This window comes from Oncorhynchus tshawytscha, linkage group LG08 (genome assembly GCF_018296145.1).
Source record: "Oncorhynchus tshawytscha isolate Ot180627B linkage group LG08, Otsh_v2.0, whole genome shotgun sequence".
NCBI classification, from domain to species: domain Eukaryota; kingdom Metazoa; phylum Chordata; class Actinopteri; order Salmoniformes; family Salmonidae; genus Oncorhynchus; species Oncorhynchus tshawytscha.
Genome location: NC_056436.1, coordinates 73,617,971 through 73,630,470, shown reverse-complemented (window position 1 = coordinate 73,630,470; position 12,500 = coordinate 73,617,971). Strand labels below are relative to the sequence as shown.

Below are 12,500 nucleotides of genomic sequence, written 5' to 3'. Positions count from 1 at the left end.
AAATGCTTGATACATGCGGCCACTGATCATACCGGTATTGTTTCATCATGCTAAAGGTGATGAGCTGAGTAAAGACTGCTTCAGTTCTCCAGTCTATTTGGACACATCCAAAGAATGTGTCCACGGTGCTGAAACATTGTCATGCCTCTCATCTTTAGTGAAGGGCCCTAAAGGACTAAATATCCACCACCTGATCTAACAGCACCAACCGTTTCGGACTAGATGATTGGTCTCCCTATTTCCTGTCACATGGTGTCAGTCTCCAAGTTGTTTGAAAGCTAACTGACATCTGAATGAATACTGATGGGTATTTGAAATGAAACTGTGTCATATTCTGTCAGATTCACTCTTCCTATCTCTCTCTCTCTTTCTCACTTTCTCTTTCTTTCTCTCTCTCTGATACCTGTCCACCTCATTCTCAGACATGGGATACTAAACTCACACACACACACACAAACACTTTATCTGCCAGCACTGAGGCTTTTGTACAGAATCTATGTTCCATCTTTTGACTCTACATAGCCAAGCATGCCAATATCTTATCAACATGCACACTACAGACGGTAAATCATTTTCATAATCATGGATTGTCCATACCAAATCAATGTGCTTTGTACATGGGAATCGTCTCACTCGTCCCCAGTAATGCCTATTCTACATCACTCTCACCAATAGCCAAATGTACTACAGTCTCTAGGATATCTGTCTCACACATCCATGCATGTCCTGGAAAAACGAGCCATCTTAGTTATGTGTCACCAGGGCATGGAGATTTGAACTGTATCAATCATCACCGATAAGGCTCACAGGGAGACCAAAGACTCCTTATATCACCGGGGTATTAGCGTGCGGCCCTGAAGCGTCCAATGAAAGCTCAACTTACCGCAGTCCTCACACAACACGCTCTCCACATCCTTCTTCAGGTCCGTTCCGCTGGCGTCCAGCGGAGCAAACGATGCCTTGAATACTAAAGGCTCGCCTGTTGGGTCCATGAAAAATATATATCTGTGGTTCTCCTCTACAGTAGTGCACGAAGCCTCGGAACCGAAGTCCCCGACGGTCACGAGCTGCTCCCGCTCGAGTCCGCCGCTGTTCACGGGCCATACGTCTAGCACTTTGACATTCACACTGTACGGGTCCCGAGAGACGTTTTCCGGTGAGGAGCGCACCTCGCCCTCGATGACCACGGCGGATCGGTATGCCTGGTCCTGGAGGGAATTGAGACTCGGGGCGTAACAGGCGAAAGAGACCCCGATGACAAGCATGGAGAAATGGACCGGATCAAGCCTCATGCCGTCGGCCGTGGCTCCGTTGCTGCAGTGCTGGGGCGGCTGAGGGGCGCGGATGACGGAGCGGGGTTGAAGTGGGAGACTGCGAATAGGCTCCGATAGCAGGGCAGAGCGGCAGACCTTGTATAAGTGTCCATGCCATCTGTGTCTGCCGCTTTCCCCATACGGTTTCAGATGGGGACACACCAGGCTAAGAACCGGAAACGGCCTGGTTATGCATGGTTAAAAATGTGGTTGCTGCATCCTCCTTCAAACCTATTACTTTCTCTTGAAACGCAAAACAAGACTCGTAAATTACCCTCTACTCGAAACCAGAGGTTCTGCATGAAGCCTCTATAGTTTATCCTCTCTCTCCGGCAAATGTCAATGCATGGGTGGGCGCATTGGCTTTCTATAACGGAAAACGAATGTTAGATTTCGCGAACAGAAAAGCACAAATACACACAGCCAGACACACACAAGGTCGGGCTTTTTGATCCACCTTCAGAAATGTAGAAATCGGATTACTTTTCAGTAAAACGAAGAGTACGGAAGATAGCTGTTATCTGGTTATCCGGTTAGGCAAAGCCACAGCGCACTCCCTCCAGCCTCGTCCCCTGCACCCCACAAACACGAGCCGCTTACGTGAGCAAACATCACCTGCCCGGCCACTGGCGTCTGCTACCACTTCCTGCGCAAACACACTAATGACCGGAGCCGCGCACCCAACACCCCTCACCTCAAACCACTGACCACGGGTCAATGAAACCGCCTTGAGTCAGAACCACGGGCAACCATGATAGCAACAGCATATGGTTCGGTCGCGGTCAGTTTAAAAAGATCCACCAAACCCAACGCTTAGAGGAGTGCGTACTGAACCACAGGGCTGGCGATTCAGAGAGTAAGTATAGAGACAAGGCTACACTGCGGCTAGTGCGATGACTAACGCTGCGAAAATCTCAATGGTTCCAGTAGTAGCCTAGTAGCCTATTGCACGGCAACCTGTGAGTTGGAGACCCCTCTTTCTGTTTAATCTGGCCAAACCACTGGTTACTATACCCAATAGCCGCTCCACCTATTGAAAGGCACCGGCTCCTGCGGGCATGTTCATACAGGGCTGGAGATTTCTGCACCAAAAGAAAATGAGTAATGTGTGTGATGGTGGCCGAGTGGCTCAGCGTGTGGCCACATGTGAGAATATCGATTACCAGTATTGAAGTAATGGGGAAGCCACATGTGGATAGGCGGATGCATGTAACATGTGTGCTTTTTCTCTTCTCAAACCGCCAACAGACTGACGAAAGATGGCTATGTCATACACAGATACAAGATACACTATGTCATACACAGCTTCATGGTGGTGATATTTTCCTCTCTCTGCCAGACGCCCCCCCAATCAATCAATCACTTAATTCGTTCAAGATTCCCCCGCTCGCGCATTCAGAGCGCAAGCTAGATAGATGTCAGCTAGATGTCCTTGCTTAGAGGTCAGAAAACCTTCGCTGTCTGTGGTGCTGAAACGGCGTCAGGAAGATGATATCAGTTAGCGGTAGAGAAGTGATCATACGGTGATTTCTGATCATACTAAGGATATTTGACTGATTTTACCTCATGATATTACAGATCACATTATATAGACTAAATATTGTTTTAATTATTCCCATCTGTCATCAAATTCTATGTCCTTTTGATGCTCTGTTTTCATCCTCAATCAAATCACTCCTTCAACACGTCTGAGTCAATTATCTCATAAAGAGACAAATAAACAGTTATCAGTTAAGTAGACTATTATATCTCATTTTACCCACCATGCTGTACATGTACATCAATAAAATACACATTTGTATTGTCTGTCTCTTCTCTGTTCAACACATGGGTAGGCTAGTGTTTCATTCGAGGAATTTGTTAGATGCTACAGATGCAGGCGAAACACCCGTTTCTCCCATGACAGATGATGAACATTTTGTGTAATATGAGGATGTTATATTACTAATAGGAAATGGAAATCAGGGACATTATAATGAAGCATTGCATCATCACACATTATGAAGGACTTAAATTTAGTTTAAACGTTACTGAATTATATGCAGCTGCTGCACAGTTTAGGCGCAAACTTGTATATCTTGAACACACCCCTCTCCAAAACTACAGTAGGCTACTTTAATTTCCTTTCTAAAGCGTAGAGCTCTCGCGATATCGGCGGAGTGGTTGACGGGTATTCGAGGTTGCAGCAGGCTGAGGGAGACCGTGGAAGGTAAGCAGGGAGGCAGCATCATGGCGGACAGAGACAGTGGCAGTGACCACGGAGGGCTGGCCACAGGCCCCGGCTCGCTGCCCCCGGGCGCGATGGGCGCCGCGGCAAGACTCCAACACGACACAGAGGAGCTCGCATCGAAGCGAGTCGACATCCAGAATAAGCGCTTCTACCTAGATGTGAAGCAGAATGCAAAAGGCCGCTTCCTAAAGATAGCCGAGGTCGGAGCTGGGGGAAACAAGAGCCGCCTCACTCTCTCTATGTCAGTGGCAGTGGAGTTCCGCGACTATCTCGGAGACTTCATCGAACATTACGCCCAACTGGGCCCGAGCAACCCGGACATAGTGCAGGATGAGCCCCGGCGAGCCCTCAAGAGCGAATTTCTAGTGCGAGAGAATCGCAAATATTACATGGATCTGAAAGAGAACCAGAGGGGGCGGTTCCTCAGGATCCGTCAAACCGTTAATCGGGGGCCCGGATTGGGAAGCGCACAAGGCCAGACAATCGCGCTTCCAGCGCAGGGACTTATCGAGTTCCGTGATGCTTTAGCCAAACTCATCGATGATTACGGTATGGATGAGGATCCAGCCGAACTACCCGAGGGCACCTCCTTGACTGTTGACAACAAGCGCTTTTTCTTCGACGTGGGTTCTAACAAGTACGGAGTGTTCATGCGGGTCAGCGAGGTGAAGCCTACCTACCGGAACTCCATCACTGTTCCGTGCAAAGTGTGGTCCAAATTCGGCAACACGTTCTGTAAATATGCCGAGGAGATGAGAAAGATCCAGGAGCGGAGTAGAGAAAAACGGGCCTCCGAACTCCTACCGGAGGGCCAACATGGTGACGACGGGGACGATGATTGACGGATTACCGGCTTGAGCAGAAATAAATAAATAACAACAAACAGACTTTATAAACCGACTTTTACTATAAAATATAAAGAGAGAATTCCAAGGGAAGCACCCCACACACAACCTTCACAGTCAGATTGGCAGTACTGTCTCGTCGTTCATTGCTCTGGATATCACCCACTTACCAACCATTTTAACAGTAAGCCGCTGCTATCAGTAACTGTTTGAACTGTAAAATATGAACTGTTTCCTACTTGATTTAAATGACAATGAACAGAGTGTTTATTCCTCTAACAAACAAACAAACCGATTTTGCACACGTCCATGCTATTTCGAAAAGGTTTCCAAAGTGCAAATTTAAAAAATACAAAATAAAAACCGGGGTATAAGCCTACATGGAAATGACGACGATCTCCATGTGAAGAAACATTTGACATCAGCACAAAGAGAAAATAAATAAATAACTTTACCAAACCAAAATCTGAAATCAGATGTAGTTTATTATTCTAAGGTACGCAGGAAATAAAAATGAAAACGCTATCCATTTAATGTGTACTGCAGAACGCAACGCACAGGCTGAAAAACAGACATCTGCCAATATGCCTACACCTCTTTTTAAAAGGCATTTGAGAAAGTATTTTATTTGATCGAAAATGTAGCTATAACTCGTTTCTATAATGTCATAGGCCTTCATTATGGAGTCTTTATAAATGAAGAGGAGAGTCGAAATACTGCGCTTCTATATAGGCCTAAATGGGCTAAAATCATCTTTACTATTGAATATCTACCCCTTTGCACCATGTCCATTCAAATTTGGACCAATGGTTAGATGAAAAAAGTGCTAACCTAGATATACTAATTATGATTTTGTGAATCAGCTGTATTTAAATCCTAAAATGCCCACGTTTTCTGTGGGCGAGTTTTCTTTTTTTTTTGGGGGGGGGGGGTGTAAAAACGAGATACTCAACCGGTGATGGGAGCGCGAGACGCGTAAAAAAGACGCATCAGCGCGCGGCTACATGCATGCAGAGCCGCGTGGGCGCATCCTCTCTGACGTCAGAACAACCTGGTGCCTTATACACTCCACTCGTTTACGTGTTTCACATTGGGGTCGATGTTGATGATATCTCTCTCGACCACTGTATGTTTTCATTGATGAGTACTGTACTGCAGTATGGCTATTGGTCAACACTGATTAGCCAAACCAGAGGCCCTTTTCTGTAGCCTGTCTCCCTCCACAGGTGAGGAGAGCAGAGAATGGCTTCTAGAACAGCAACAGCAGCAGCACTTCAAATGTGAGCATGGATAGTCATCAGAGGTGTGGCGTTTATTCTGTCCACTTCCTGCACCATGTAAAATAAGATGGGTTGTAACTGGACGTGTACAGTAGTCAGTCAGTGGGGATGAGATGGAGACGGATGATGGATGGATGACCTAAGAGTCCCTTGTGAGGATTTTGGATGTAGGCCAAGGCAGTATCTTTCTATGGTGCTACAGCCCCAATATAATCCAAACTAGACTGGGCCTGCCAGTCTAATTTGTCACCTTGCTTTATTTGATTTCTCAATGTTACTCTCCACATGATGTTGTCTGAGCAGCAGTCTCCCTCTACACAGTGTGATGACAGACTATGAGGACATTACATTATAGTGTGCAATATTGTACGTGCCAACCGTGGCATTGTATGTCGTATAGACAAAAAAAATACAAATATATGTGTTTGATATTTGAAAAGCATGAGTCTGAATTCTGCATTATTATGGAAATGTGAAGTCTTTCTCTGCATTTAAGTGAAAAGAGGTCAAACTAGTGTGAGATTTCCCATCACGTTCATATACAGTAACCCCACTGTGTTTCAGTGAGTGTAGGCAAGTTTCTGGTGTTTCTCTTTCCACAGATTCGCTACAGAGACATAGCTACTTCCCCCCTCACAAATCAGATAGCTCATCTCATCTTCAAGTCAGTGTTAAAGGCACAGTCCTCCCCCTTCTGTGTCTTATAATTTAATTGAATAGTATCTTGAAAATTCTGTTTTACTTGGATAGAAGGAGAAAAAATAAACGAACATTACACAATGTCAACAAATTGACATGATGACAGAGGGGGTTGCCCTGACGATAAAGTGACCAACCATTCTGCCTGGGGTGAAGACGAATCATTCTGACAGTTACCCAGCGTCCTTTTCTCTCAGTTCAGCAGTAAACGATGCCATAGAGGATTTCTTTAAGCGATGATTAACAATCAGCTAGCTAGGTTAACCATCAGTAGCCGGATTTAGAGTATCACTGGGTGGCTTGGATTAGTTTCTTAGATCTAAACCTACTCTACTGTACTGCCATCAGACCGGCTGGCATGATGCTGAAGACAGACTGAGCAGTAGTAGGTCTGCTATAATTCCACCTGCCATTTGAATTGGGTCGGAGTTACAAGTGTAAGAACGAGGCCTCGAGATGCATGGGTCCCTATGTGGGGCCCCATATAGGGACCCTATTATATGGCCCTTTACTAGGCCAGCATTAAAGCTACATTGGGTTTCTCTCCTCTTCTGGAGAAAATTATATTCCCTAACACTGCCCCAGAATGTCAGAGATCCTTTGCATAGAGTAAAATCCACAGTTTATCTGCTACATTGTGCCCCACAAATAAAGCACATTTGAGGCCAGAATTCAGTCAATACGGCACTAATGCTGTGAAAGACCAAATGCTATTTCTACACAGTACAGGCTTGATTGAATTCAGGCCTCAAATGCGAGACATGAAGACTGGAAATTCAACCTACCTTTTTCAACACTCTCTTACCTGCCAATCCTAGACATACTAATTCTAACTCATTCAGCTCACATTTTATGTTTGTATGCCTCGCTCTGTAAAACGCACACATTTTTGAAAAATATTAAACAAAAGTGATAATTGTTTTGTCAGTTCACAAGGTGCTATTGGGTACGTTCTGGTTCCGGAGTGGAGTGGTTCTGTGTAGTAGATTCTAGAACACTGCCCATTATAAAGGTACAGCACAGTGTTGGGGTCAGAACCAACTGCCACTGTCCAGAGTGGATGGCTTTACCATGTTGATCACATTGCACAGTTAATCAATGGTGCACAAAATGGACGCCATGTGTTTTTGTCCGATAATCAAAACCTGCAATGGGTTGATTGAAACTGTGCAGCAGCATGGCTAGTTCAGTTCAGTGTAACATTGATGGTGGTGATGGTGCTTGTGCGGTTTGCATCAGAGAGAGATGTCTTAGAATTTATGACCTATTAGAGGTGCTTTGTTCTTCATATTTGTACTTAACAGTGGGAATGTGTATTTTCTGACCAGTGATCTAAACAACAGCTGCATGACCATGGTAACAACCTCTACCAGTCCCTTTGGAGGTTTGGTCTTCTGGAATCTCTCCCACTAGAATTCCAAAACAGACTTAACTAACTTCCATTCATTCTACCAAGCTGTTTAAAGATCTGTTCATCTGATGTTTGTTTTCTTCAGTTCAACTGATCTAGTTTCAGTGTTCTATTGTCACTATGACATTTCACTGGGCCTTCAAGTTCAGACCAATCACACACAGACAAAGTCTATAATATGGGCAAGGCCAATCACAATCTTGTTTGTGAAGCCAACAGTCATCTTGGCCATTACTAGCTCAGCACACATTCTGTTTTGCACATACCAATGCAGAGTCCTTCTTGTATGTAGACTGTATAGGCTACTGTTATGTACAGGGAAGAGACATTGGGAAAGGGGCTATAAAAGTCAATGGGGAGGAAGGGGGTCAATGCACAATGAACATATCCCATGTCACCGTATGGTCTAACTACCCGTTTATCAACCCTATATTATATGTTGTACCTTTCAAAATATTTTATCTGTGGTGTGTGTGTGTGTGTGTATATATATATATATATATATATGGTTTGTTAAATATGATGATCCTTTCAGAAAAATCTAACATACAGTATAAACAGGAAAAGCATATTGCTGTTTTTTTTTTCCTTTGTATTTTATACTTACAGAAAGCATTGAATAAAATGGAGAAATACTTGCACTTTAGATATATTAAGAAAATACAAAATCTGCATATTATTTTTGATAGGGATCTCACATTCAGAGAGTATAAATTACTTTCCAGGCTTCATGACATTGCTGGACAGAGATGTATCGAGTTCTACTTATTTAAGTATATTTTGTCTGTGTTTCAGAAGGTTTACTAAAGTAAATTGCATGATTAACTAGTGCTACACCAATATTGTTATTTTTTAGTTGGTAGAAATGTCTGAAAACTGTGATAACAGTCCACATGTCCCATGTATAACTTCTTCTCATACATTCTAGAGCAGTTCTTACTTATTTATGGCCTTTCCTGACTACATGACGATGGTGCTTAAATTGGCTTTGAAAAATCTGCTCATCCTACATCTGGCATCATCATAACTTGCATCTTACTGTACTTCATTACTTTGTTTATGTACTTTCACTACCTTATTAAATTTATGTTGATGGAAAAAAGTGTGCTGTTTTGTACGTTGTTGTTTTAATGTTAGAAAGCCGTTCGTCTGAAAATGACTAATTGCAATACACCGCCATTCCTCATGCTCGTGTCTATATGGAGTGTCTGGCTGAGTTCCACAGAAAATATTCATCAGAATGGTCCAAAATAACTTCAATATGGAAGTACTGGTAGTGGCGCCAATAGACCTACCTGTTGGTGAAGTGGGAAGTTCGCTAGAAGATACTTCAGGCGCTTTCCAACGTGATGGCGACATGCGATAATGGTACGGTCCATGGTGCTAAAATAGGCCAATTCATATGGAAGGCCAAAATGTTCAAATCGTATTACCCGGAAAAAAAAATCTTAACACTCGTAATTATCATTTCTCACTTGGTCAAGAATAGACAGGTTGGCTGACAATGTCGCGAAAATAATGCACGCGCATTAATGGGGCCGGAATCCGTGCTTTATGATTCTGAACTGTCAGATAGCTAGCAACAATGACAAGAAGCTGTCATGTGGGGAATCATAGTTGTCTCGTTTCAGCTGTTTTTTAAAATCTTATTATTGATACCATGTCTTGTTTTGAGGTGTTTTGATTGATTTCATGTCAATGATAATATGGCTAAAATTCGCTAGCTAGCTAACCAATAACTGTAATAATGTATTTGAAAGACAATCAAATAAAATGTTATTTGTCACATGCTTGGTAAACAACCGGTGTATACTGTAAAGAAACAGGCAGGAAGCAGGTCTCGAACCCTCGACCTTCTAGCCCGAGGTCCGGCGCGCTATCGACTGTGCTGCAAAAGCATACTCGTGCGGCGGAGTCGATTTCCGTGCTTATAAACCCAGGGTCGTCACAATACTAACAGTGAAATGCTCACTTACAGGCCCTTCCCAACAATGCAGAGAATAAAAAATGAGAAATAACAGAAAACTAATATGAGTCCGAGTTGATATGCAGGGGTATGAGGTAATTGAGGTATATACACTGTATGTATATATAGGTAGGGATAAAGTAACTAGGCAACAGGATAGATAATACATAGTAACAGCAACATATGTGGTGAGTAAAAAGACTTAGTGCAAAAATGGTAAATGAAAATAGTTAAATAGTTAACCAATAGCTACCCGGACTAACTATTTAGCAGTCTTATGGCTTCGGTGTAGAAGCTGTTTAATGTCCTGTTGCTTCCAGACTTGTAACTCTGTGTTGTCTGTTCACACTGCTATGCAAGAGGCATTGTCGTGCCTTCTTCAAGACTGTGTTGGTGTGTGTGGATGACTGTTGGTGTTAATTCCTTAGTGATGTGGACACAGAGAAACTTGAAGCTCTCGACCCACTCTACTACAGCCTTGTCAATATGGACAGGGGTGTGCTTGGCCCTGTTTCCTGTAGTCCACGATCAGCTCCTTTGTCTTGTTGACGATGAGGGAGAGGTTGTTGTCCTGGCACCACACTGCCAGGTCACTGACCTCCTCCCTATAGGTTGTTTCATTGTCGTTGGTGATCAGGCCTACCCCTGTCATGTCATCAGCAAACTTGATGATGTTGTTGGAGTCGTGCGTGGCCACACAGTCGTGGGTGAATAGGAAGTACAGGAGGGGACTAAGCACGCACCCTGAGGAGCCCCGTGTTGAGGGTCAGTGTGGCGGATGTGTTGTTGCCTACCCTCACCACCTGGGGGCAGCCCTTCAGGAAGTCCAGGATCCAGTTGCAGAGGGAGGTGTTCAGTCCCAGGGACCTGAGCTTGGAGGGTACTACGGTGTTGAATGCTGAGCTGTAGTCAATGAACACCATTCTCACATAGGTGTTGCTCTTGTCCAGGTGGGAGAGGGCAGTGCGGAGTGCAATAGAGATTGCGTCATTTGTGAATCTGTTGGGGCGGTATGAGAATTGGAGTGGGTCCAGGGTGTCTGGGATGATGGTGTTCATGTGAGCCATGACCAGCCTTTCGTGGTATTTCATGGCTACAGATGTGAGTGCTACCTTGACAACAACTGCTCATTGTGTCCACGATGTGGATGTGATGTGTATTAGTAATAAATTGTGAACTAGCTATGCATGTCAACAATGTTCTTTAACTCAAACTGAAAGACACATTTTCCACATTATTTCCTTGCCTGCATTACATTTCTCTTGTAGAAACATAGTGCTGAGGCAATATCTCTAGATAAAGAATTTATAATAAAAACATCACCACCAATTTCTATTATATATAAAAGATGACTTTATGAAGCCCTGACAATAATAACTAGTAAAGATGCATTTCACTTTAAACTGCCCTAAACAAACAGAACAACTATATAACATTTCCATTTTTTACAACAAAGTGCCCTAGCTTCATTAGTTAAAAAAACAAAAAACACATACTAATATTTAAGACAGGATCAGCAAAGTAAAAAACCTTCTCACATTTCTATATTACAATAGCACTGCTCTGCCCTAAAACATAGGGAAAACAATGGTTAGTTAGCACAACAGCCAAAGTGACAAGGTCGGTCCTCAGAGTAAGAAAGACATAACCAATAAGGTATAAAATGGGAGTTCTGATTCTGAATTCCACTTCAGTAAACAGAGCTAAGGATCAATGATCCAGTCTCATCACTCTGGAATAGAAAAACACAGGATATATATAGCCCCTGTGTCTGGTCTGACCGTGCAAATATTCCGTACCGCTTTAGTGTCGAGAAAGAGATAATAAGAATTAGGGACGCTATCCCATCTGAAGTCCAGTCAGGAGAGGGGGAAGGGAGAAAGAGAAGGGAATGAGTTTCAATGTTCAATGAAGAATAATGTAGTCCAGCAGAACCACTGCCTTCCTTCCTCCCTCCAGCTTTCCTCTTTCCATGGTTCCGAGAGAGCTGGGTTACTCTCCTCTCTGGTCTCCGATATGAATATGATTCTACACACGAGTAACGCTGTGTTCTGTTCACCACTTCCTCTACCTCTTCTGCTCACCACTTTCTCTACTTCCTCTACTGCTAATCACTTTCTCTACTTCCTCTTCTGCTCACCACTTTCTCTACTTCTTCTGCTGCTAATCACTTTCTCTACTTCCTCTGCTGCTAATCACTTCATAAACTTCCTCTTCTGCTCACCACTTTCTCTACTTCTTCTGCTAATCACTTTCTCTACTTCCTCTTCTGCTCACCACTTTCTCTACTTCCTCTGCTGCTAATCACATCATAAACTTCCTCTTCTGCTCACCACTTTCTCTACTTCCTCTGCTGCTAATCACTTCATAAACTTCCTCTTCTGCTTACCACTTTCTCTACTTCCTCTGCTACTAATCACTTCATCTACTTCCTCTGGTGCTCACCACTTCATCTACTTCCTCTGGTGCTCACCACTTCATCTACTTCCTCTGGTGCTCACCACTTCATCTACTTCCTCTGGTGCTCACTACTTCTGCTACTTCCTCTGGTGCTCACCACTTCATCTACTTCCTCTGGTGCTCACCACTTCATCTACTTCCTCTGGTGCTCACCACTTCATCTACTTCCTCTGGTGCTCACCACTTCATCTACTTCCTCTGGTGCTCACCACTTCATCTACTTCCTCTGGTGCTCACCACTTCATCTACTTCCTCTGGTGCTCACCACCTCATCTACTTCCTCTGGTGCTCACCAC

General features: G+C 43.8%; 3 protein-coding genes across 3 annotated transcripts in view; 1 reads left to right on the top strand and 2 right to left on the bottom strand.

The window, feature by feature from the left end:
• LOC112257016 (pro-neuregulin-2, membrane-bound isoform-like) overlaps window positions 1–2,350 on the bottom strand; it is a 64,632-nt gene extending 62,282 nt beyond the window's left edge. Inside the window, exon 1 of the mRNA XM_042325937.1 lies at window positions 884–2,350. Within this exon, the coding sequence (XP_042181871.1) occupies window positions 884–1,292 (409 nt within the window). The 5' untranslated portion in view covers window positions 1,293–2,350. The remainder of the gene's footprint in view (window positions 1–883) is intronic.
• Window positions 2,351–3,480: 1,130 nt separating this feature from the next.
• On the top strand, window positions 3,481–8,883 carry LOC112255954 (transcriptional activator protein Pur-alpha). The gene has a single exon (XM_024428811.2). The coding sequence runs from the start codon at window positions 3,543–3,545 to the stop codon at window positions 4,383–4,385; it is 843 nt and encodes a 280-aa protein (XP_024284579.1). The 5' UTR covers window positions 3,481–3,542; the 3' UTR covers window positions 4,386–8,883.
• A 2,196-nt stretch (window positions 8,884–11,079) lies between these two features.
• Window positions 11,080–12,500, bottom strand: part of LOC112257023 (PH and SEC7 domain-containing protein 2-like) — a 78,797-nt gene continuing 77,376 nt past the window's right edge. The window contains exon 15 of the mRNA XM_042325936.1: window positions 11,080–12,500. This exon is cut by the window's right edge and continues 1,600 nt beyond it. The gene's annotated coding sequence lies outside the window, so the exon portion shown is untranslated.

Excerpts from the sequence above, each read along its gene's own strand:
- LOC112255954 (XM_024428811.2), top strand. The coding sequence starts at position 3,543 with ATGGCGGACAGAGACAGTGGCAGTGACCACGGAGGGCTGGCCACAGGC.